General features: G+C 42.9%; 1 protein-coding gene and 1 pseudogene across 14 annotated transcripts in view; both read left to right on the top strand.

The window, feature by feature from the left end:
• RBFOX1 (RNA binding fox-1 homolog 1) overlaps nt 1-26,320 on the top strand; it is a 2,068,635-nt gene that overhangs the window by 792,212 nt on the left and 1,250,103 nt on the right. Inside the window, exon 1 of one of the 14 annotated variants that reach the window (XM_043455512.1) lies at nt 5,710-6,079. The exons of 12 other annotated variants lie outside the window; for them this stretch is intronic. In XM_043455512.1, coding sequence (XP_043311447.1) covers nt 6,035-6,079 — 45 coding nt within the window. In that variant the 5' untranslated portion in view covers nt 5,710-6,034. Of the gene's footprint in view, nt 1-5,709; nt 6,080-6,224; nt 6,453-26,320 lie in introns of those variants that run through there. One more of the 14 variants, XM_043455524.1, reaches the window with a different exon arrangement.
• LOC122433646 lies at nt 24,084-24,200 on the top strand (annotated as a pseudogene).

Genomic DNA, 26,320 nt, shown 5'->3' with positions numbered 1-26,320 from the left:
GCTGTACAGTGAGGTGAATTGGCTATATGTGTACACATATCCCCTATCTCTTAGACCTCCGGTCTAATTATAAAAAGCACTGAAAACAGTATGTGTTTGTTGTAATGCTATTAAAGAATTCGGTGCTATGCTTGATACACGCCATGTCAAGGATGAAGTTCTGCGTACGTGTTAGGAGGAAGAATGCACGTTCAGTTGCAATAATTCTGTTTCTTGCTCCAAGAAAGGTTGCTGAACTTCATTAAAAAAAAGGTCGTTCACCTGGCCCTAGTGAAAAGTTGGAAGGCAAGCCATTCTATAGAGCAGGCTTCTGAAATATGCCCAGGTGATTCATGGATTTGTCTATTCGGAAATGTGGTCATTCACCAGCAACCAATGTTAAGCTAATGGGATCCATTTAGGAATATAACCACAACAGGTCCACCATAAATCGCCTGCTCTCCCATCTCAACATGCTTCATTAAGCTCACCTTTCCTGATGCGACTGGATTATTAGATGTCAGGACGAAGAAAATCATTAGGTCCCACTGTTCTAATCCTCCAGAGCACCAATGTGGTTGCTATGTAATTTTATTTTATTTTATTTTTTTCAGATAGAACCTGCTTTGTGCCTTCCTATGGGAAAATATTTTCAAACGGGTAAAGAAGCAATATTACTGTATTGTGAGGCGTATCTCAGTAGGTCATTACCATAACTTCTAGCAGAAAGGATAATCTATGTCGCATTTTACTTCAAGGATAAGATTGATTTTTATAAAAATCTTTAGTGCATTGAGGCTTAGCAATTTTATTTTTTTCTCTGAAGAAGCAATTAGATACTGGAGTTTTCCAGAAATGTTAGGTGAGTATAAAAGCCAAACCCTGATTTTTTTTTTTTAAGAAAAGATCATCATTCAACATTTGAAGAGAAAAGGCAGTTTCTCGGTGAGAAAATGATATTGGCACAACGGCAGTCGTTAGCACTCACACGGCCAGGTGTCCACCGTTTTCCTACATTTACATCTCCCTGGAAAAGTGACAAACACGTGATACAACAAAGAAGAATGTAATAAGCACCTGTATTTCTACCGCCAAGAACTGCCATTTTGAGTGATTTTTTTCGTTAGTGTGTGTATGTACACACATGTAGACACACACACATGTGTGGGCTAGGCCTCTTCGGTCGTGTCTGACTCTTCGAGACCCCATGGACTGTAGCCTGTCAGGATCCTCTGTCCATGAGGATTCTCCAGGCAGGAAGACTGGAGCAGGTTGCCAAGCCCTCCTCCAGGGGATCCTCCCCATCCAGGCATCAAACCTGCATCTCTTACGTCTCCTGTATTGGCAGGCACGTCCTTTACCACTAGGGGCACCTGGGAAGCCCAGACACACACACACACACACACACTTAAAAAATGGAATACACATTCTCTTTATAGTCAAAACAAGCCATGCATATGTATATAAATCTAGAAATGTATATCTTTAAAGGTTATATATATATATATATATATATATATAAACTTTATTTTAAAAAGTATATGTGTGTGTGTATATACATATATACATAATGGAACTTCCCTGGTGGATCATATGGTAAAGAATCTTCCTGCAATGCAGAAGATCTGAGTTCGATCCCTGGGTCAAGAAGATCCCCTGGAGAAGGAAATAGCTACCCACTCCAGTATTCTTGCCTGGAAAATCCCATAGACAGAGCATCCTGGTGGGCAACAGTCCATTGGGTCACAAAGAGTTGGACACAACTGACTGACTCATATATATCTTTAAAAGTTTTCCATATATATAACACATATTACCTTTAATAAAAGTATGAAGGCAAAATATGTAAATATTCTTTTAAAGGAGAACTTTGATTTTCTCAATTTCAGCCACTGACGTGAGTCTTTAGTCCCTTTCCCCAGTGCTAAAGTTATTATGAATCTGGTGCCACCCTTCTAGGCCGGGGCTCAGCACAGCAAACTTTCTGTAAAAGGTTCCACAGTAAATATTTCAGGCGCTGTGGGCCACTGGGTCTCTGTTACAACCACTTGGCCCTGCAGTTGGAGAACAGAAACAATCATAGTCAGGGTGTCAGCAAATGGACATAGCCGTGTTCCAATAAAACATCACTTATGGACATTGAATTTGAATTTCCTACTTTTCCTATTTTTTAAAAATATTTGTCTCAGTTTTCTAAACCTTAAAATATAAAACCCATTTTTAGTTGGTACGCTGTACAAAAACTGATCAGTAACCCAGGTTCGGGTTCTTCTTTTATATCTCCACAGACATTTCTGTATCTCTAGATAATAATGTCTGTAATATTATTTCATTTGTGCATTTTCTTTCATGAATGGTATTGTAGTGCATGGATCATCTAAAAGGTGTATTTTTAACTCAGCAAAGTTTTTCTGAAGAATATATATATATATGTTGTATTACATAGTATGTATAGATACCTTATATACACGTACACATACATATATGTGTCTGTCTAGCTATAGATTATTCCTAAGTAACTGCAGTTATTTCTTTTCACTGCTACATAGTATTCCATCATAGGATATATCATGTATTTGATGTCAATGGGCATTTAGCTGATCATTTCTTTCCTATTACAAATAGTAGTGCAGCTATATCTGTAAACACTTATGCATGTGTTTTGTCAGGGCGGGCATTAGGAGCAGAATTGCTTGGTTATGGGGAGCGCACCTTTTCCATTTTAATTTTTGTTGTGCAGTCACTAAGTTGTGTCTGACTCTTTGCAACCCCATAGACTGCAGCACAGACTTCCCTGTCCTTCACCATCTCCTGGAGTTTGCTCAAACTCATGTCCATTGAGTCAGTGATGCCATCCAACCATTTCATCCTCTGTCACCCACTTCTCCTCTTGCCCTCAATGTTTCCCAGCATCAGGGTCTTTTCCAATGAGTTGTCTCTTTGCATCAGGTGGCTAACGTATTGAAATTTTAACTTCAGTCCTTCCAATGAATATTCAGGGTTGATTTCTTGTAGGATTGACTGGTTTGGTCTCCTTGGCATCCAAGGGCCTCTCAAGAGTCTTCTCCAGCACCACAGTTCGAAAGCATCAATTCTTCAATGCTCAGCCTTCTTTATGGTCCAACTCTCACTTCCATTCATGACTATTGGAAGAACCCTACACTCCCTGATTACTTTAACAGTTAATTTCTAATGTAAGCACATATTATTCTCTGGACATGGTTTTCAACAGCATCAGGTAAAATGGCAAAACATTAAGTATTATTTTATTAGACACCAGTAAATAAGTTTCCAGAGGGATGATACCAATTTACCCTTCCCCCAGGGAGACTTCCCCTCATTCTTGATCCTGGGGGCTTCATTTATTGTTGGTTTTTTGGTTTGTTTGTTTTTTTAATTAATTAATTTTTTTATTGGAGGATAATTGCTTTACAGAATTTTGCTGTTTTCTGTCAAACCTCAACATGAATCAGCCATAGATATACATATATCACCTCTTTTTTGAGCCTCCCTCCCATCTCCCGCCCCACCCCACCCCTCTAGGTTGATACAGAGCCCCTGTTTGAGTTTCCAATTCCCGTTGGCTCTCTATTTTATATATGGTGACTTAAGTTTCCCTGTTGCTCTTCCCATACATCTCACCCTCTCCTCCCCTCTCCCCATGTCCACAAGCCTATTCTCTATGTCTGTTTCTCCACTGCTGCCCTGTAAGTAAATTCTTCAGTGCCCTTTTTCTAGATTCCATCGCTTGTGAAGTCAGAGCGAGGAAACAGCGTCCGCTCTGGACCATCTTGTCATGTTGCCCCAGATGCTCGTGTGGACCTTGAAGCCCCTTTGGGTGCGTACAAATATTGTTCTGACTCTTCACCGGGGCACTTACACATGAGGATAGCAATTTATATCAATAACCGGGTTGGGCAACATCTGCCAAGGTTGTCACACTCTGTGATTAAATGACCATATGTGCCAGGGAACAGGGGGACGATGGGCCTGTAATTAGGTGTGCTGTCTTTCCACCCACCACCCCCACCATCCGTAACTTCAAATAACCTTGCTTTTGTGAACTGATTTGTGAATCAGATTATTCCGTGGAGACTGGTAGTTTTTTCCGTGATAATCATACTTGATATTTGTATATCTCTACAACTACACAGGGTTCTGATTAAACAGAAGTCTAGAAACCTTTTGCCATTTTACCTGATTCCATTGACAACCATGTCCGGAGGATAGTATGTGCTTATATTAGGAGTCAACCGTTTAAATAATCAGGGTGTGTATGTATTTTGCACTGCATTGTCACCGTAAAAGAGAGTTTTACTTAATGTTATCTTAGCATCTTTCAATGCAACTGCCTCCAAGAAAAGCAGGCAGAGAAAACACACATCAACTTTTCTTAAGTTCACAAGAAGCAAGTTAAACACTACATGAATGCAATATTAAAAACACCCTTAATACATAAGAAGGAAAAAAAAAAAAAACCTCCTCACTTTGTTACTGGTGTGACAGAGATGGATGATGGTTATGTAAGGACTTGGCATGTTCCAAAAAAAAAAGAAAAAAAAAAAACCCCGGAAATATTGCCACTAGTTGTGGAGCTGTAATAAATGTGAAAATAAATATTTGAAGGATTTATTAACAATTTAAAATTTGCTTACCAATATATAAAATCCTACTCAGTTGTGCACAAGGCCTTTAATGAAAGTAAACTCGCCAGGAAGTTGACAGAGGAAACCGATGATTATCTCAGTGTTAATCAAATGTAGTATATATGTATGATATTCTAGAACACGTTTAGATTCCACCCCTTCAAGAAACAGTTGCTTTGAAGAGAAGCAAGGCCATCTTAGTGCGTGTAGCTGGCCATTCTGATTGTGAAGGAAATGAAGAAACACAACTCACTTCGCCAATCAATAGGTGGTTTAGTCTCTACCCAAAGCTATGGCTTAGACTGGGAATAGCTAAGCTGGGAGTAGTTAGAAGCTTGTGCAACACATTTCATTTAATAAGGGGAACAAAAAAAAGATCATATACCTATGAAGACTTTTGGAAACGAAAAAGAGGAAATTTGCTTTGATTCCACTATTATCCAAGGTAAATATATTTTAGAAGGTGGTCGCTGAAGTTCAACAGGATGTAATATGTATTTTCCATTTCAAAGCAGGCTCGAACTTCAGAGCATCTTCATTTACTGCATAATGTGTAAGATTGGAGATTGCCAAGTTGTAACTACGACCACTGGAAAAAAAGAAAAAAAAAAGTACAACCACTTCTGGGAGGAAACACGGAGGAAAAGTTCAGCAGCGCTGGGGGTAGGGATTGGTGCGATTTCCATCTTTTATTAGTGTTTATACATGAAGTAGCACATTGGAAGTCATAAATACTGTCCCATGGACGTTCTGAATAATGCAGGAGTTAGTGTAAGTAATTGGAAGTGCTTATATCCTGCCTTTAGACATTTCTCCGCGCGTGAGTTAAGATTGGTTGTCAAGGGTGGACTCGGAGGACCCTGCAAGGTGCCCTAGTCTGTCATGTGGTACATATTTAATGCTTGAAAGAACAAGGGAAGGGACACGTGCAGGGGAGCGGGAGGGAGGGAGAGAAGCGAGGGACCGCCGCCAGCTCCGGGAGGCGCGGAGGCGGGACCCACACAGCCTCCATCCCCGGGGCTGCGAGACTTTGCAGAACCATCGGGCGTCCAATTTGGCGAGGGTTTTTTTTTTTTTTCTTTCTTTTTGGCGTGGAGGCCGAGGACGCGCGGGCAGCTGGGCTGGGGCGCTGGCAGCGTCCCCGGCACCTCGGTGGCCTTCCTTTTGTGTGCGTCCCCCGCGTTGATTGCCTCCTCGCTCGGGCTGCTCGCTCCCGGCGCGCTCTGCACCTGCTGGTGGCGGTGTCAGGCTGCCAGGCGGCCTGGGCGAGCGAGCGCGGAGGCTCGGGCGCGCACGACAGATGACTGGAGTCATTTACATTGCTAGCACGTGGGTGCCGCTTGCTGTCGCCTCGGACTTCTCCCGTGCGTTCTCCCGGGGAGGAAGCAGGAGACACTTTGCAGCCAACAATGAAATCTTGGCAGCTAATTGCAGTCGTGGGAGATGCCCTTCAGGTAAGGCGAGCGAAGAAGGCTCTGAACGCTGGCGGGGACGCGAGGATAGCGGGAGACCAGGGCGAGCTGCATGGAGAGGAGGCGGTGTCTACCGAGGCTTCCCGAAGCCCACTGACTCGCGGGCGGGGGTGGGAGAGGGACGGGGACCGGGGGCGGGCGACAGGGGGGAGGAGTGTGCAAATTGACATTTTGGGCTGCCTGTGGCAGGGGAGCCGCCGTCAGCCGCTGTCCAACGTTCGCGCGAGAGGGTGGCGGCGTGTGCGCCCCCGGGGCTGCCGATTTAGAATAGGGACCCGGCGGCGGAGGGAAGCCGGGCACACAGAAGCAGAGATGGAAGGCTGTGGATGCCTTCGCCGCGCGTGAATGAGACCGGGTAGGTAAGGCCAGCCGGAGGACCTGGGAGGCTGGGCTCGGGCGCGTCCCGGGCGCACCCAGGGGCGCAGATCGCCTGGAGAGGGCGAGGGGCGTTCGGAGCGACGCGGGAGCCCCGAGATGAATGGATTTTCTGGACGGAGTAGAAGTTAGCGGGGGAACTTCATTGCCCATGCTCATTGGCTCCGTTTAACTTTATTTCCAGAGATGAATAAGCGTTTATAAGAGAAGGTGTGTAAGTCCCAATAGGCTAGCAGGGGTTTTGCAGGAGCTGCGCGCTTCTTCAAATGTGAGGTTTCTGAAATGACTGGCCAGATGGGCAGTGCCTTGGGAAACTTGGCAGGCTCACCATCCGAGGGGGCATGTGTGTGTGTGTGTGTATGGCGGCGGGGAGATGAATTTCACATTTGTGCAGACATGTCTACACTGGGTACTCTCTCCTCTCTGCCTTCCCTATTCCCAGGGAAGAGGGAGTAAATTGACAGTACCAAAAAGGCTTGGACTGAAGAAGTAGGCTCTGGACCGTTTTATTAAATGAAACAAGAGTCATTCTTCTTAAGAGATCAAATGGGGAAAATGTACCTTGCCTTCCAAAGTGATGGAATTTACTGTCAAGCATTAAAAAAAAAAAAAAAAAAAACAACAAAACACGCAAAGTGCTGAATCTGATATTTGTCATCCTGGGAAGATCACCTAGAATCCTAGGGCTCAGCCAATCTCTCTGGCCATTTATTTTCAGATTAGGATGAAACTGGTGTTGTTATTTATTTCTTTTAACAAAAAAGCTAAGTCCTCCCCCCGCCCCCCACCAAGAGGGGCCCAAGGGGAATTCTGAATCCAAAAGTTATGCTGGCAGCCTCATCTTAGTGAAATGTTCATTCTGTTACCTGTGAAACCAGTCACTTTGTGGGTATCTTTCCATAGCTCATAATTTACTCATTGTTTATGTGGTTTTAATTTTGGTCACAAGGAAATGAATGTGGCTTATAATGAAAGCAGTCAAAAATGATTGTGTAATCCTTTTTAGGGGGTAGCTGGGCAGTAAATGTTTGGTTTAAGACCATAAAATCTTTCTCAACTGAGTTTCGTATTTTTCATCTGAACGTATCTTCAGAAATCCGAAGGGCATCAGTGTAGATGTGTTTGCGATATGGAGGAACTTGTCTCTGTGATTTGCTGTGATTAAGTTTCCAGAGGGTTGTTCTTGAAGTAAGAAAACTCACGTCCGCCGCTGACAGCTGTTTACCACTGATGTTCCCAGGCAGTGCGGGCAGCAGTCATGATTTTCTTAAAAGAAGCAGGGTATTTCAACTTCTGTCTGCCCACTCACACTCTACACACGCTGGTGCTTCCTTCTGTATTAGAATATTCGCAGTTTATTAGGAAGAGAAAATTGCTTCTCCGAAGAGTTGGAGAATCTATCACCAATGGGGGAAGGTTTCCTCTCGCCCTGTCTGATTCATCCTTCTTTTTCCTTTTTTCCTCTCTCCCTCCCTCCCTCCCATCCACCTTTCTTTCTCTGCAACTCCCTTTTTCCCTCCCCATCCACCTGTATTTCTTTTCACCTGCCTTTTTTTAAGTTTCATACCTGGAGTACAGAACAAATTTTCCTTTATCTTCTCCCACTATGTTTTTATCTTAACCAATGTTTTGCACCCTGAAGGATCATCACCAGCACCTGATTTTTCTTTATTGGTATTCTCTGCTCCTGTGCAAAGATTAATTAATATCAGACAATCTACTATACAGTAATGTTATTTAAAAAGTGAATATTCAGACTTTTCTTGTCATTTCATTTTAACCAGTTAAACACTTGGAGAAGGCCTTTACTTTATATGAACAGAACTTAATCTTGTCTGTGTTATCTCCTAGGGATAGATTTTTACAACCCTGCACTTCGCCTCGTAACTTTATTGGAGTAAGCATATTTTTACGTTTGTCTCTTTTAAACTTGCCCCTCAAACAGAAGTTTTCTCTATTACCTGACCTAAGTTTAGAATCTAGATTCATTTTAGTCTGTATTTACTTGAATTTAGTAGAAATAGTCACGAGCCTTGACTTATGTGCCAGCTTTTTAAAGTATCATAAAAATAGTGTCATTCTTTTCTCCAATTTTATTTTCTTTTTCCCATGATCTCTCCCATAAGTATGACACAGAAGTCGAAGTAGATTTTAGGTCAAAGGGCGTTTGGCAACAATTGCCTTCCTCTAAATTATAGTTGTGAGATGTTGAGAATATATAACTGTATTTTGAGAGTGTGACATGACAGTCAGAGTACGTAATCCTTACCATTTTCTCTAATTACAGGGAATCTGGTTGGGTGGGTCAGTTTTGGAGCCAAATAACTATTACAATGCTTAGTATAAGACAGTTTTTTTTTTTTTTTTCTGGCTAGGCTTATAATTTTTCTGTTAGATTTTGAGCAGAGTTGCAGAACCAGAGAAATGGAGCATGGTCCAAAAGAGGTAGGGCATTTATGAAATAATGATGAGACCTTGTTAGTATTAATTGAACCTTTGTTTACACTTCATTTTTAGCTCTGTTTTTAAAATGTCACATGAGTTAGTCTCTAAGTGATCACAGTAAGTTCTCGGAGAGTAATTCTAATGGAATTAAAATGAAAGGCCTTTTATGAGACTTTAATCCCTATCCTGTGTTGATTGTTCTGACAAACACAAAAACAAATTGGGAAGAAAAACATGGACCCTTCAAGAGTTTTGCACTTGCAGACTTTGGTTGTGGGTCTGAAACCTTCAGGAAGTCGTAACACATTTGATCTTCGTATATATTTGTGGGTGGACGCCTCTGTCCTTCTGTTTATTTTCCTTCATTTTCACCCAGAATTGAGTGTTTATATAATTATGAGCAATAGTAAACAGGAGCAGATAAAGAAAGGCATGAAGAACTTTTAAATTATGCATTTTAATTTATTTGAATTAAATCATTATGTAACAAAATCACAGTCCTGATGGTTTAGCATTCCTGTTCTCCCCCCTCCCCGATTTGCATGATAGAGAAAGAAAGAAATCTTTAAAAGTCAGCTTTTAACACACAGTGCTCTACTTAGAAATCTTTATTGTTAACTATTCAGTTACTATAATATTCTAAAGAGTTTCCAGTAGTTTTTTTTTTATTAATAGATACAAAGTTTATATGAAAACTTGTGGGGCATGCGTGCATATGTGTGTGTGTGTATGTGCACGTGTACCCAAAAAGCTGAAACAGCTTGTGTCAGCTATAGCAACTCATTTTTGATTCAGCAAAACTAGGTTATGAATTCAAGCAATTAAAAATGACAAAAAGCCCAATTTCACTGCCTAGATTAATACACTTCCAATTTTTCCTGCTCCATAAAAATTTCAAAGTGTTCTTTCCGGTTAGGTGTTTGCATAACCTGTGGGGTATTGGAAGGTCCCGGTTTCACATTGGCTTGTGATGTCTCGATGCTTTGATGTAGCGAATGTAAATAGGATCAATGGCATGTTCTTAACACAATTTTCTATTTGCAACTTCTCTGGAAATTTCAGTTGGGTTTAAAGGAAAACAAGAACAGTTGTTAGTTCCCTCACAGTAATCGGTGGGGAATGATCTTTCAGCTGGTTCAAACGTCAGACAGGCCAGGGAAGGCTTTTTGAGAAGTGATAGAATTGTAGCAAAAATAGTGCATCCATGTGCTAAGGATGACAGTGAGATTCTTCTTTTCCTCTGCAATGGTGGGTGCATTTATTCCTTTTCCTCTAGTTTTATAGGCGTGAATCTAGAATTCTGGATTCTTGTTTATCTGATTAGCCAAAGCTCACTGTTCTTTAAAATGAGCTTTTTTTTTTTTTTTTGAACTTACAGATGGATTAGTGGTCACAATAAGCCATCTTGAATTCCCTGCAGTTTGGGGTTATTGTGTGTGTGTTCAGTTGTTTCGGTTATGTCTGAATGTTTGCAACCCTCTGGACTTTAGCCCACCAGGCTCCTCTGTCCATGGGAGTTTCCAGGCAAGAATACTGGAGTGGGTTGTCATGCCTTTTTTCCAGGAGATCTTTCCAATCCAGGGATCAAACCAACGTCTCCTGCATCTCCTGCTGCAGGCAGATTCTTAAAAACTGAGGCATTCGGGAAGACTGGGTGCAGATTGGGGTTCAGCTCAGTCACTCAGTCACGTCCCACTCTTTGCAGCCCCATGGACTGCAGCACACCAGGCCTCTCTGTTCATCACCAACTCCTGGAGCTTACTCCAACTCTTGTCCATCGAGTCTGTGATGCCATCCAACCATCTCATCCTCATCCCCTTTTCATCCTGCCTTCAATCTTGCCCAGCATCAGGGTTTTCTCCAGTGAGTCACTTCTTTGCATCAGGTGGCCAAAGTATTGGAGTTTCAGCTTCAGCATCAGTCCTTCCAATGAATATTCAGGACTGATTTCCTTTACAATGGACTGGTTGGATCTCCTTGCAGTCCAAGGGACTCTCAAGAGCCTTCTCCAACACCACTGTTCAAAAGCATTATTTCTTTGGTGCTCAGCTTTCTTTATAGTACAACTCTCACCTCCATACATAACTACTAGAAAAATCATAGCTTTGACTAGATGGACCTTTGTTGGCAAAGTAATATCTCTGCTTTTTAATATGCTGTCTAGGTTTGTCATAGCTTTTCTACCAACAAGCAAGCGTCTTTTAATTTCATGGCTGCAGTCACCATCTGCAGTGATTTTGAGCCCCCCCAAATAAAGTCTCTTTCTATTTCCGTTGTTTCCCCATCTATTTGCAATGAAGTGCTGGGATCAGATGCCATGATCTTAGTTTTCTGAATGTTGAGTTTTAAGCCAAATTTTTGACTCTCCTCTTTCACTTTCAAGAGGCTCTTCAGTTCCTCTTTGCTTTCTCCCATAAGGGTGGTGTCATCTGCATATCTGATGTTACTGATATTTCTCCTGGCAATCTTGATTCCAGCTTGTGCTTCATCCAGCCCAGCATTTTGCATGATGTACTCTGCATATAAGTGACAATATACAGCCTTGACATATTCCTTTCCCAATTTGGAACCCGTTTGTTGTTCCATGTCCCGTTCTAACTGTTGCATCTTGACCTGCATACAGATTTCTCAGGAGACAGGTAGGGTGGTCTGGTATTCCCATCTCTTGAAGAATTTCCCACACTTTGTTGTGATCTACACAGTCATTGGCTTTGGCATAGTCAATAAAGCAGAAGTAGATGTTTTTCTGGAACTCTTTTGCTTTTTCGATGATACAACAGATGTTGGCAATTTGATCTCTGGTTCCTCTGCCCTTTCTAAATCCAGCTTGAACATCTGGAACTTCATGGTTCACGTACTGTTGAAGTTCGACTTGGAGAATCTTGAGCATTACTTGTGCTAGCATGTGAGATGAGTGCATTGTGCGGTCCTTTGAACATTCTGTGTCATTGCCTTTCTTTGGGATTGGAAAGAAAACTGACCTTTTCCAGTCCTGTGGCCACTGCTGAGTTTTCCAAATTTGCTGGCATACTGAGTGCAGTGCTTTGACAGCATCATCTTTTAGGATTTGAAATAGCTCAACTGGAATTCCATCATCTCCACTAGCTTTGTTCTCAGTGATACTTCATGATAATTTGTCTGCAGTTGCAACATGATATAGTTCTCTCTTGTTTTATTGAATTCTCTGCTTGTGAGGAAATCCAGTTTCTTGTTTGCTAATGTGTGGAAGGACCAGTTGTATTTATTGTATTTTATTTGCCTATATAAATAGAGACTTGTTCTTTTTAGACTGATGAGGAGGGTGAGGGGTGGACCATGTATCAACACAGCCATCCTTACAGGGATGTAGAAATGCTCACCTCCCCTGTACCCCACTGCCTCTTTGTGTCAAGCATGGGGCTAGGAGTTCTGGCGTAACTTTTCTGGTCCTTACTACCATTCTTCAAGGTAGTCATCACTATTCCTAAGGTAGACATGGAGAAGCCATGTTCAAGACTTTTTATGATTAAATATTCAATTCAAATCCAGATTTTTCTGGCTTCAGTATCCCAAAACACACCTGAAATGAACTCTCTGAACTCAGGGAGATATAAAAAACAGGTACTTGGCCGACGCCCTCGGCCAGTGGTTCTCAACCAGGAACAATTTTTTTCACTCCCATCCCCTCAAAGGACAAAATAAAAACACAGGCATCAGAACGGGAGAAAATGTTTGCAAATGAAGCAAGCAACAAGGGATTAATAAAAATATATAAACAGCTCATGCAGGTCAATTAAAAAAGAAAAGAAAATTGGGTGGAAGACTTAAATAGATGTTTCTCCAAAGAAGACATACAGATGGCCAAGAAATACATGAAAAGATGCTCAATATCACTAATTATTAGAGAAATGCAGATCAAAACTACAATAAGGTATCTATCACCTCTCCGGGATCAGAATGGCCCTCATCAAAATATCTACAAACAGTAAATGCTGGAGAGGGTAGGGAGAAAAGGAAACCCTCCTACACTGTTGGTGGGAATGTAAATTGGTGCAGCCACTATGGAGAAGAGTAGGGAGGTTCCTCAAACAACTGAAAATAGAACTACCATATGACCCAACATTTGGCCGCATATTGGAGAGAGTTTTGGTAGTTATGTTTGGGTGAGGGCTGCTACTGGTATCTGTTTTGTAGAGAATAGATGCTGCTAAACATCCCAGGGATGATGCTAAACATTCTAGAATCCACAGGATAGTGCCTCCCCGCTCCCCAAAACAACAAAAAAAATTATCTGGACCATAATGCCAGCCGAGCTGAGGCTGAGAAATCTTGCCCTAGGCAATATCAGTGATGCTATGACTAATATACACATGGCCTGATTTTTCAAGAGAGTAGATAAGTGAATTTCAGTTATTAAACTTTTTAAATCTCCGGTTGGACACTGTGAATAAGATCATGATGAAAGTCAGAAGGTCTGTATTTTCTTACAATTTGACTTTAAAATTTTATAGCTGCCTATTCCGAGCATCTTTCCTTTATAAAGATGACATAGGTCATTGAGATTGAAGTACCTGATTTTCCCCAATGTGCTCAGCGTTACCTCCAACAACTGCCCTGAAATGAGATTTCTTTCTCTGGTGCTGATGTCAAGAGAAGAGAAAGGCAGCATCACTAAATGAGTCATGCAACAGTAATTCTAAGAACCTTCCTGCTTCTCCTTGGCATTCAGGCATGGTTATTTTCTCCTTATCTTTAAGTTTGGCACATAGGTTTATTTGCTTATTTATTTAATAAACACTTAACAGTGTTTTGCATGTGCCTACTACTGTTATAAATGCTTTAAAATATTGATTCACTTAATTCTGAAGACAAGCCCACATGTTTCATATTATTATTATCTACTTTTTATAGATGAGTCTCCCTGCTGGCTCAGTGGTAAAGAATCTGTCTTCTAAGAAGGAGACGTGGATTCGATCCCTGGATCGGGAAGATCCCCTGGAGAAGGAAATGGCAACCCACTCCAGTATTCTTACCTGGGAAATCCCATGGACGGAGGAGCCTGATGAGCTGCAGTCCATGGGGTCACAAAAGAGTCAGATGAGACTTAGCGAATAAACAACAACAACTTATTATAGACAAGAAAACCAAGATCCAGAGAAGCTGAGTAATTTGCTGAAGGTCACACAGCTTGTAAGTTACAGAGTTAGGAGTTACACTCAGTAGTCTCTGCTCTTAACCACTTTGCCCTGCTCTTTAAGAATTTGGGCTTTTAAATGGGCAGAAGCACAGCTATTTTGGCAGCATCTTCATGTGAGTTTTGAAACAAAAGATTTTTTTAGTTTTATTTCAGGTTGGTTAGGCAAACAACCACTTCTGAATGAGAGTGAGTGGTAATGTGTATAGTTTTATTTTTCACTATTTAGATACTTCTGAATGTGCAGTTTTTCAGCATCACAAGGACTTGTGGGTTCTCTTCATTATTTATTTATACTACTGAAAACAATAGTATTCATAGGGCATGACTTATGGGATGAATGATCCCTTCAAGAAATTTTACATTTTGATTTCCTGGCCCTTTAAATGTTTTCTGTGGAGTCCCGTGTGGTCCATACCAAGTGGGATATGGTGGATGTGGGTACATTGATTCCCAACTTGATTTTGCTAAAGCCAATCAACCTTTGTCATTTAGACCGTGGGAATGACCCTGCCCATCTCTCGCTCTGTTGAATTTCCAGCATGTAGTAAAACCTATGAAGAGAAAAACAATTTGAGTAGATGTTTAAATAGAAGTGCCAATTTAGCATACTTTATTCTGCGTTAGAAGAAGACATGATCTTGCAAGTCTATGATTAAACATACAATACACAGAGGGTTCAGAAAAACCAAGATGGGAGTAGACAATCTCCATCAATTTCAGTTGAATGAATGAATGAATACATGGATGGTAGAATTTATGTTTTAAAACGTTTCTTGTCAAGGTTATGTGTGGGTGTATACTTTAAAAGGAAGCATCTTCCATCTTGAATGGGAAAATACTGGGGGAAGAGGAGGTTGTGGCCATGGGAACCACTGATGACAGATGGCAGTTCTATACCAGCTGCCTTCTCAGGCTTCTGACCCAAGCTTCCCAGGATTCAAGTGATGGTACATAACTCACTCTTCATTGTCCCATGGAAAACCTGAAGATCCTGAGCCATGGCAATGGACTGAAGTTTACATGAGGCAAGGAGCAGATTTCTGAATATGAGGAAGAAAGGATCAGCACTCTTGAACAGCTTTAGTCTGGCCAGGCAGCAATACCAAACCATGCACAGGGGCTCTTGAGCCACCTTCCGCCACACCTGAAACATTCCAGAAACTGCGGTGGATGTGGAAACCGTTCTAGTCCTTCCTGTATATTTCAGGCCCAATGAACTCAAGGTAGAGGCAAGAAGTGAATCCATTTCAGAAGTGTCAAAAGACTCACATTGCAATCATTATTGTCACATTTCCTTTTTTTTTTTTTAATACAGTTCATAGATTTGGCTTTTATGGAATACCTTTTCCATCTAAAAAAAGTGTTGATTCAGGAAATATTTTGACATTAAGCCAGAATTTATTGTTCAACAGTGAATAAACAGGGATAAACTCCCATAGCTAAGACTCTCTGATAAGGTTCTATAAGTGTTGTCTATTTGTCTGTGGTGCTAAAATACATATATCTTGGTTAATTGACTAAAAGAAGCAAACAATAGGAAATTGGATTTAAAAGAGTCATTTTCGTTCCATATCCAGTGGAATTGGTTTCTAACATATTTCCACATTTAATGTGGGTCTGCTTTTAAAAATAAAGACAGCCGGTGATAAACTTTGTATGCTGTTAAGAGTTCATCCAACAACGGATAATGGGTTTCTGCTGAGCCCGTTACAAAGTTTGCCCAGAGAGGTTAAAAATATAGATATAGAAGATCATCAACGTTATAAGGGGTTTCAGGCTTCAACTTCTTCTGCTAATAGAAGAAGCCAGGCTGTGTTGTAATGTACTAGAAAACTGCTCAATATAGAAAATTCTTTAATTATTATCATGGGTACTGATCCTGTGTATCGAGTTTTTACATAAGCCATGTGTGTGCATGCATGCTAAGTCGCTTCAGTTGCGTCTGACTCTTTGCGACCCTAAAGACTGTAGCCCACCAGGCTCCTATGTCCATGGGGATTCTCCACTCAAGAATACTGTAGTGGGTTGCCATGCCTTCCTTCCGAGGATCTTCCCGACTCAGTGATCGAACCCGCGTCTCTTATGTCTCCTGCATTGGCACATGTGTTCTTTACCACTAGCTCCACCTGGACAGCCTTTGTGTAAGCCTTGCATTGTGTTATCTCCTGGTTACACATTATTGAATTGAATACTCCCAGCAACTTTAGGAGCCAGATGCTCTTATTAAACCCATTTTTCAGAAGGAAAGATTGAGGGTTGATGTGATTTTTCTAGGGTTATCAACCATGAGTTGGATTTGTAGTCATATTTGAAATCTTATGACTTCAAAGACTATTTCCACCCTCTGTTTGAGTCAAAGCCTTAGGGACATTTGTTCTTACCTTAGTGAAAACTGATCTGGCATAGATCAGATATGGTTAATCCTAGGGAGTCCTTGCAGTTCTTTTATTAGGACTAACCTGCTTATAATCTTAGTGGAATATGTGAATGGATGAATGGCTGGGTGGATGGCTGAGTGGATGGATGGATAGATGGATAAGTGGATGAATGGGTAGATGGATGGATAGATGGGTGGGTGGGTGGATGGATGGATAGATGGGTAAGTGGATGAATGGGTAGATGGATGGATAGATGGGTGGATGGATGGATGGGGGGTGGATGTATGGATGGGTGGGTGGGTGCATGGATGGATAGATGGATAAGTGGATGAATGGGTAGATGGATGGATAGATAGGTGGATGGATGGATGGGGGGGGTGGATGGATGGATGGGTGGGTGGGTGCATGGATGGATGCATGGATGGATAGATGGATAAGTGGATGAATGGGTGGATGGATGGATAGATGGGTGGGTGGGTGGATGGGTGGATGGATGGATAGATGTGTGGGTGGGTGGATGGGTGGATAGGTGGATGGATGGATGGATGGATAGATAGATGTGTGGGTGGGTGGATGGGTGGATAGGTAGATAAGTGGATGAATGGGTGGATGGATGGATAGATAAGTGGATAGGTGGATGGGTGGATGGATGGATAGATGTGTGGGTGGGTGGATGGATGGATAGGTGGATAGATGGATGGATGGATGGGTGGATAGGTGGATGGATGGGTACATAGGCTGACCAACTAATGACTCAGAAGGAAGATTGGCAAAGAGTATGCATATAGTTTTCATAACAAATATAAATACCAATAAATAAATGAAAACATGTTCACATATACATATATGTGTGTTTTGTATACATATGTGGAAAGTTTCATTTGTATGTATCAGTGATTCATGTATCATATTGGAAATCGTCATATTTGATGACATAGGATTTTTCTATTGAAGATAATTTAGAAATTCTTATTTAAAAATAAAGTGCATATTCTTTTGCCCAGCATGTCCACCTCTTGGGTTTATGTATTTTCACTTTCACTTTTCAAGTTTGCAAAGGTGCAAATTGCTCGACTGGAGCAGAGAAGGAAGAAAAATTGGAGCAAACAAAATGCCTAATGATGGAGGGTAGGAAATCAGGAAGCATTCAAGGAGTGAAGAGGATCTTCATGGGCCTGAAATGGTGTCTGCAGGACTAGGGGAAGAGTCCAAGAGTCAGACTCGTGTTAGGAAAAATCTGTTAGAAAACACACTTGGGACTTCCCTGGTGGTCCGATGGTTATGCAGGAGGTTCGATCCCTGATCCGGGAAGATTCCACATGCTGCAGAGCAACTAAGCCCATGCCCCACAACTACGGAGCCCCTCTGCTGCAGCAAGAGAAGCCACTGCAGTGAGAAGCCTGTGCCCTGCATCTGGAGGGTAGCCCACGCGGGCTGCAACTTGAGAAAGTCTGTGCACAGCAGTGAAGACCCAGCACACCAATAAATAAATACATTTTTGAAAAAAATAAAAAACACACTGTGTTTGTCTATACAGGATGAAAATGCAAGAGATAACTAAGGCGCTGAGAAGGTGGGTGACCTTTGTAGTTTCTGTGGAACTTGACTGAGAAGGGAGCAGGAGAGGAGCCCAAGTTTTGCTCTTAAAGTTATGCAAGATGGATCCGTGCACTGCTGGGCACCCTCATGCCTGTGGTTAGCAACATGGTGCGGTGCTGTGAACAGTTGGTTAACAGGGTAGATGGAGCCCATGGTTAGGTGTTCTTATAACACACACACACTTGCAGAGGATACAAGGAAACGTTTGGAGGTCATGAGTGTGTCTCTTACCTTGGTTGCGGTGGTGGAATCACACAGGTATGATATACCATACATGGTATACCACACATGGTATGATATACCATACATCCCCGTGTGTGATGCATCGACCTGTGTGAGTCTGTATCCACACTCATCGCCTCGTCCCCCTCGGGTGTGCAGGGGATTTGGTCCATCAGCCATACTTCGGGGCTTCCCTGGTAGCTCAGTGGTAAAGAATCCACCTCCCAACCCAGGACACACGGCTTCCATCCTGATCTGGGAGGATCCCACGTGCTTTCAGAGCTGAGCCCACGCGCCACAACTACTGAGCCCGTCTGTGCCCTGAGGCCCGGGAGCCTTAAGCAGCGAAGTCCGTGTGCCCTGGAGCCCAGACTCCACAACAAGAGAAGCCCCCATGTCGAGAAGCCCCCGCACCACAACCAAGAGTAGCCCGTGCAGCAGTGAAGACACAGCATGGCCAAAAATACATAATAAATAAATGAAGTTATTTAAAAATTGTACCTCAATGAAGCTGTTAAAAAGATTACACTTTGATTCCTTTTGATCTTCAACAAATATCCTCTACTTTGTTAATTAAATACACTTCAGTTAGGGAAGAAAAAAAAAAAAAGAGCTTCCAACTTTGCAAACAAGCTCTGGTGGGCCCTTCACGCCCAAGCTGATGTCCATCCACTTAGATGTCAACTCTAGATATTCTTTGTTGGACACAGGCAACCCAAATTGCTTTGAAAATGTGCGTAAGAGAGACTTAAAAGGAGGTAAGCCTAAAAATCACTCGAGTTAAAAATTATGTCCTGGCTAAGATTTGGGGTCGTTTTGTGCTCTGAAATAGGGTGGTTGGCTGCTGGCACATTTCTGAAAATGACAAAGCTACTTGTTAAGCCTAATGGTTTGGCCACAGAGGAAAACAAAATTCCCTGGGTGCTGCAGACCCTTGTCATTCATCGGAGGCACAGCAAAATCATGATCTTTATCCTCCCGGCTGTGTGTGTCTGTCGGGGACTGTGGGCCGCTCAAAGTTGTATACTATTATTTTTTTATTCATCTCTGGGTCATTTCATCTTCCTGTACCAGCCGCATGAATGGCTGTGTATGAAAATTGTATTTTTGTGCTGAATTTCCCACTGTGAAAGATGTTTACTATATATTTATGAAAACACTGCAATAACAAAACCCTTTCTATAGCCTTTCAATTTGCTGTAAGGGCAGATAAAATATTTTTATCTCGAACTGAACTTCATACCTTGGGAGATGCAGTGGGTCCGACTCGGAATAATAAAACACTTCAGAGAAAGGCTGGCGCTTTTCAGATTGGTTCAGAAACCGGGGCACTCCACTCGGCAGACCTCCATGCCTTTTAAAGGTGCCAACTGAATACACAAAACCTAGAGCTAAGCGCTGCAATGTCAGCATCATTAAATCGAGAAAAAAAAAATCTTTGTATTTATTAAGTACTTTCGCATTGCGTCCACAGAGATGCCGGCCAGTTCACTGATCAGTGTTTCCTTCATTCTGGGAAATACAGAGAGGAGGGTGGCCATCACCCCCGTGTATTGAAAATCTGGATTCTTCACCTTCATTTAGGCTTCAGCTTTGAAACTTTTGTCCAGCTGGTTTAGTAGATTGACATGCAGTTGGGAGAAATTATACAGAGAGATCTCTTGTAGGCCTTACCCTGTTTCCCCCGCCCACCCCTCCCACCCCCCGCCATGGGAATATTTTGCAAAACCATGTATCACGTCACATCTGAGATACTGATGTTGCCGCAGTGCAATCCACTGATACTGCTCAGATTTCCCCAGATTGCCTTGTGCTCATTTGTATGTGTGTGCTTCGTTCTATACAAATTTATTATGGGTATATGTTTGGGGGTCCACCACCACAGATGAGATATTGAGTCTGTCCATCCTAAGATTCCTGTTTATAATCACATCCACCTCCATTCACCAGCACCCACTCCCATCCCTAGTTTCTGTCCACACGGCTCTGTCCTCTGCTCCTAAAACCCTGTCATTTCAAACATGTTTTAGAAGTGGAATCACACAAATTTATTTTTTCAACTTTTTATTTTACATTGGAATATAGCCAATTAACAATGTTGTGATAGTTTCAGGTGAACGGCAAATTGACTCACCCATATATATACATGTATCCATTCTCCCCCAAACTCCCCTCCCATCCAGACTGTCACATAACATTGAGCAGAGTTCCCTGTGGTATACAGTAGGTCCATGCTGATTATCCATTTAAATATAGCAGTGTGTACCTGTCCATCCCCAAACTCCCTGACTATCCTTTCCCCATCCTTTTCTCCCAGCAACCACAAGCTTGTTCTCTAAGTCTGTGAGTCTGTTTCGTAAATAAGTTCATTTGTCTCATTTATTTTTAAATTCCACATATAAGTAGTATCATACAATATTCCTCTTTCTCTGTATGACAATGCACTCAGTATGACAATCTCTAGGTTTATCCTGTTGCTGCAAATCAAATTATCCCATTCTTTTTAATGGCTGTGTAATATTCCACTGCGTGTATGTATCATGTTTAACCTTTTGGCATTGGCTAACTCCAGCACCATCATTTCCTGGCGTTTTATCTGAATGACCGAGTCCATCAATCATCTGTTCCTTTTCACTGCTCAGTAATACCCCACTGGACCTGCTGTGTGCCGTGGTCTGTTTAACCACTCACCTGTTGAAGGACATCTGGTCCATGTGAGGCTCTCACAAGTACAGCTTCTGTGAACATTGCTGGGAAGGCTTTAGTGTGAGCATGAGTCTCACTGCTCTGGAACAAATGCCAGGAAGAAGCCTTTGGCAATCTTTGATTCATACACGTTATTTGTTCAATTGCTCAGTGCTGTCTGACTCTTTGTGACTCCATGGATTGCAGCACTCCAGGCTTCCCTGTCCTTCACCAATTCCCAGAGTTTGTTCAAACTCATGTCCATTGAGTTGGTGATGTCATCCAACCATCTCATCCTCTGTCGCCCCCTTCTCCTCCTGCCCTCAATGTTTCCCAGCATCAAGATCTTTTCCAGTGAGTCGGCTGTTCACATCAGATGGCCAAAGTATTGCAGCTTCAACTTCAGCCTCAGTCCTTCCAATGAATATTCAGGGTTGATTTCCTTTAGGATTGACTGGTTTGATCTCCTTGCCGTCCAAGGGACTCACAAGAGTCTTCTCCAGCACTGCAGTTCAAAAGCATCAATTCTTTGTAGCTCAGCCTTCTTAATGGTCCAGTTCTCACATCCACACAGATTATAGAAAACATTAACATGCTGTCCCTATTTGAAGTGAATGCCAGTCACACACACCAATCAAAGGAAAGATGTAAAATCTTACCCACATCTGAATGTTAATTTCTACCTAAACAGAGGACTAAATATAGAGACTGTCCAGCACTTATGCAGCATCCACCATATGCCAGTCTATATACCAAGCCTGTTGTGTGTACTAACTCACTTGTCCTCACAGCATCCTTTGGACGTATGTGCCACCGTCACCCCCACTTATAGATGAAGAGTCAGACAGAAAACGCTCCAGTCCCTTACCATGTCGCTACAATCCGAGGCACTGAAAGTTAGGCAGGCTGGCTTGAGAATCACTCATCTGAAGCACCAGCAGTGATCTGAACCTCACTCCCAGGTCTGTGGGCCATCCCTTCTGGGTTGGATGAGGTGGCAAAACTCACCAGGTTGGGTCAGCATCTATCAAACTGGCTCTGCAAAGAAAGGACACGTGGATTTGTGGGTATAGGACAATGGCTAGCTGACTTGACCACCTGTCAACTCACTGCTGTGAGCTAAGCTCGCTTTATTTGACCGTCTCAGACAGATGGAGGTTTCTTCTGGCTTTTAGATCTCTAAGAAGTCGATTTCACAATCCTCCCTTGGTTACACACTGCGATATTTCGCAGCTCTCACTGGCGGTATGCTCTGCCTCTCCGTGTGGCCCAGGTCTGTCTCACCGAAAGCTGAGCCTCAGCATTTGTACCCCTTCACTGAAGATGTGGAATTGATGGCCCCACGTCTCCTCGACAACACAACTTAAAGGTGCTTGTTGCTAACAGAATCTCGCGTGGCCGCTCTACATGAATCATGCAGCTTTCCATCCTCCGAAGGCATTTCATATTTCCACCAGGCTTATAAAGTATTTAATATTTTCATATGCTCCAGTGTAAAGCCATCTGTTGCAGTGACAGGACAAAATGTGGAAGGCAAGAACAAGCGTATGTTTAGGGAAAGATTCCATGGAACGTTAACAAGATAGCTATGTGCTACTCTGGGGTGTCTTGTTGAAAATGGCCAGGGGGTTTGGGGAGGCCTGGCCCCTGGCGTTGGTATTTATAAATAGGCAGTTATAGATGACACTTGCCCTTTTACCCCGTCCTGTAAATTTAGACTGGATCTGCAGTGTCCGTGGCACAGGGGCCTCTCTGAGAGGAAGTGGTAGTATCGTCTGATGTTTGGATCTTTATTTCATCTTGGTTTTCCACATGTGTTTTAACTTTTTTAAAAATTGGAGGATAATTGTGTTATAATGTGTTAGTTTCTGCTATACAAATATGTGAATCAGCTATATGTATACACTCATCTCTTCCCTCTTGTGTTTTGACTTTTTGTTATTCTTTGGGCCATTGCATTGGGAACCTGCTGCGTGCTAGACTCGCGTGTTGCTAAAATCGTGTTTCAGAAGAGTTACGGCTGTTTCTTGGGGCCTAACGTCTTCTTCTTCTTTTGTTAAAAAAATTATTTTTAACTGGAGGATAATTGCTTTACAATACTGTGTTGATTTCTGCTGCACATCGACTTGAATCAGCCGTAGGTTTACATATGTCCTCTCCCTCTGGAAGCTGCCTCCCACCCCATCCCACCCCGCTAGGTTGTCACAGAGCACCAGATTTGAGCTCCCTGCATCATACAGCACATTCCCACTGGCTATCTATTTTACATATGGTAATGTGTATCAGTTCAGTTCAGTTGTTTAGTCATGTCCGACTTTGTAACCCCATGGACTGCAGCATACCAGGCCTCCCTGTCCATCACCAACTCCCAGAGTTTACTCAAAGTCCTGTTCATTGAGTCGGTGATGCCATCCAACCATCTCATCCTCTGTCATCCCCTTCTCCTCCTGCCTTCAATCTTTCCCAGCATTAGGGTCTTTTCCAATGAGTCAGTTCTTTGCATCAAGTGGCTGAAGTATTGGAGTTTCAGCTTGAGCATCAGCCCTTCCAATGGAGTCAGGACTGATCTCCTTTAGGATGGACTGGTTGGATCTCCTTGCAGTCCAAGGGACTCTCAAGAGTCTTCTCCAACACCACAGTTCAAAAGCATCCGTTCTTCTGCACTCAGCTTTCTTGATAGTCCAATTCTCACATCCATATGTGACCACTGGTATGTTTCAATGCTATTCTCTCAATTGGTCCCACACTTTCCTTCCTACCCACCCCTGTGTGTCTGTAAGTCTTTTCTCTATGTCTGCATCTCCACTGCTGCCCTGCAGATAGATTTGTCAGTGTTATTTTTCTAGATTCCACATATATGTGTTAATATACAATTTTTTTTTTCTGACTTACCTTACTCTCTGTAATAGGCTCTGGTTTCATCCACCTCATTAGAACTGACTCAAATGCATTCCTTTTTAAGACCGAGTAATATTCCATTGAATATATGTACCACAACTTCTTTATCTATTAATCTGTTGATGGACATCTAGGTTGCTTCCATGTCCTGAGTATTGTAAACAGTGCTGCAGTGGACATTGGGGTACATGTGTCTTTTTCAGTTATGGTTTTCTCAGGATAGAAGCCCACATATACTAAAATTGAAATGATACAGAGAGGATTAACATGGCCCCTGCACAGGGGTCTGACTTCTTATAGCCATGGTGTGGTGTTGCTAATGTCTTAGAAACAATCAGATGTGAATCCATCTTGGCTGCCCACTTGAACGTGAGGATGTCAGCACAGTCCTCTAAAACTGTTGCGATACCCCAAGCCGCTTGCTGAACTGAGCTCAGAAAACTCAAAGCCAATGTCTCTGAGATGGGGCCCGTTGCTCTTGGGGGGAACACCATGGCCAATATGCAGTGGGGATCAGACCTGACAAGCGCATTAGGGGCCTTGTGCCTCAACTGGCTAATTTCAGCCTCCTAAGCCTCTTCCCTGGTGGGGCCCCTCACTGTCTTCATTTCATAGACAAGGGAGCCATTTTCGAGAGGGTGATTCTCCCAAGATCACCCAGCTCATGATGGGCAAACCCTGGATCTGACCACGGCAGGCTTGGTCCATAAACAGGATGCTTCACCACCGTGTCTTATAACTGACGTTAGTAAAATAGGAGAAGCTTGTTCACTGCCTTGCAGACCAGTTCTTCCGATGGTGATATCAGCTGGAACATGTCAATCAAAATAGGGCAGACTGTCGCAGCGTGGCCTCTGCAAGCCTCAGTTCTCAGTTGCTTCTTCCTTTTTTTTTTGGCCACACCAGGCAGCCTGTGGGATCTTAGTTCCCCAACCAGCGATGGCACCCACATTCCCTGCATTGAAAGCATGGAGTCTTAACCACTGGACGGCCAGGGAAGTCCCTCTCAGATACTTAAAAAATATATATATATATTTTTGGCTGTTTTGGATCTTCCTGGCTGTGTGTGCTTTTCTCTAGTTGTGGCAAGCGGGGGCTGCTCTCTACTTGGGGTACATGGGCTTCTCATTGCGGTGGCTTCTCTTGTTGCAGCGCACAGGCTTGATAATGGTGGCCCACACGCTGATTTGCTCTGAGGCATGTGGAATCCTCTCAGATCAGGGATCGAACTTGTCTCTCCTTCATTGACAGGCAGATTTTTTTTTTTTTTTTTTTAACCACTGAGCCATCAGGGAAGCCCCTCAGCGACTTTTTAAATGTTTTGTAATTTATTTTATTTATTTATTTTTGGCTATGTTGGGTCTTCCTTGCCGTGCAGGCTCTTCTCTTGTTGTGACGAGCAGGGCCTACTCTTGAGTTGCGGCACGTGGGCTTTTCATGGTGGCCTCTCTGGCTGCAGATCACAGGCTCTCGGGCGGGAGGGCTTCAGTACTTGCAGCACATGGGCTCAGTGCTTGGGGCTCCCGGGCCCTAGAGCACAGGCTCAGTAGCTGTGGGGCGTGGGCTTAGCTTCTCTGTGGTAGGTGGGGTCTTCCTAGATCAGGCATCGAACCTGTGTCTCCTGTATTGCCTCCAAGCCACCAGGGAAGCCCCCTCTCAGCTACTTTGTAACCCCATGAGTAAAGTTCAGTGAACCCCAGGGGGAAGCTTGCAGAAGGAACTTGATGTGAAGACAGAGGAACAGCTCTTGAGAGTGCTACAGCAGAAGATCATAGTGGTTAACCCCCGCAGACCCCTCCTTTATATCAAGTTTGAACTATTTTCTACCAACTCGTGTGAAAAAGAGTCTTAGATCATTCACCTGCTTTCAGTCCTATTAATAAATGGATTAACAGCATATGTAAGGACCTAGGTCCCAATGGTAGCCGTGTCAAAAGAAGACAGTTTCTGGTTAGTTACTCTCAGGCTGATAAAATTCATGATATAGCAGGATTCAGGGCGATTTTTAAAAATTGGAGTATAATTGCTTTCCGTGTTGTGTTAGTTTCTGCTGTACAAGGAAGTGAACCGGCTTTATGTATGCATATATCCCCTCCCTCTAGAACCTTCCAGTCCCCTTCCAATCCCACCCCTATAGGTCATCACAGAGCCCTGAGCCGAGCTCCCTGTGCTATATAGCAGCTTCCCATGGTGCGTGTGTATGTGTGTGTGTGTGTGTGTGTGTGTGTGTGTGTGTGTGTGAGTTGCTCAGTCATGTCTGACTCTTTGGGACCCCATGGACTGTAGCTCACCAGGCTCCTCTGTCCATGGAATTCTCCAGGGAAGAACACTGGAGTGGGTAGCCATTCCCTTCTCCAGGGGATCTTCCCCACCCAGGGATCAGACCCAGGTCTCCTGCATTGCAGGCAGATTCTTTACCATCTGAGATACCGAGGAAGCCCACTA

This window comes from Cervus canadensis, chromosome 32, assembly GCF_019320065.1.
Source record: "Cervus canadensis isolate Bull #8, Minnesota chromosome 32, ASM1932006v1, whole genome shotgun sequence".
Classification (NCBI taxonomy): Eukaryota; Metazoa; Chordata; class Mammalia; order Artiodactyla; family Cervidae; genus Cervus; species Cervus canadensis.
Note: the sequence above shows the minus strand (reverse complement) of the source record. Positions and strands in the feature narration are given on the sequence as shown.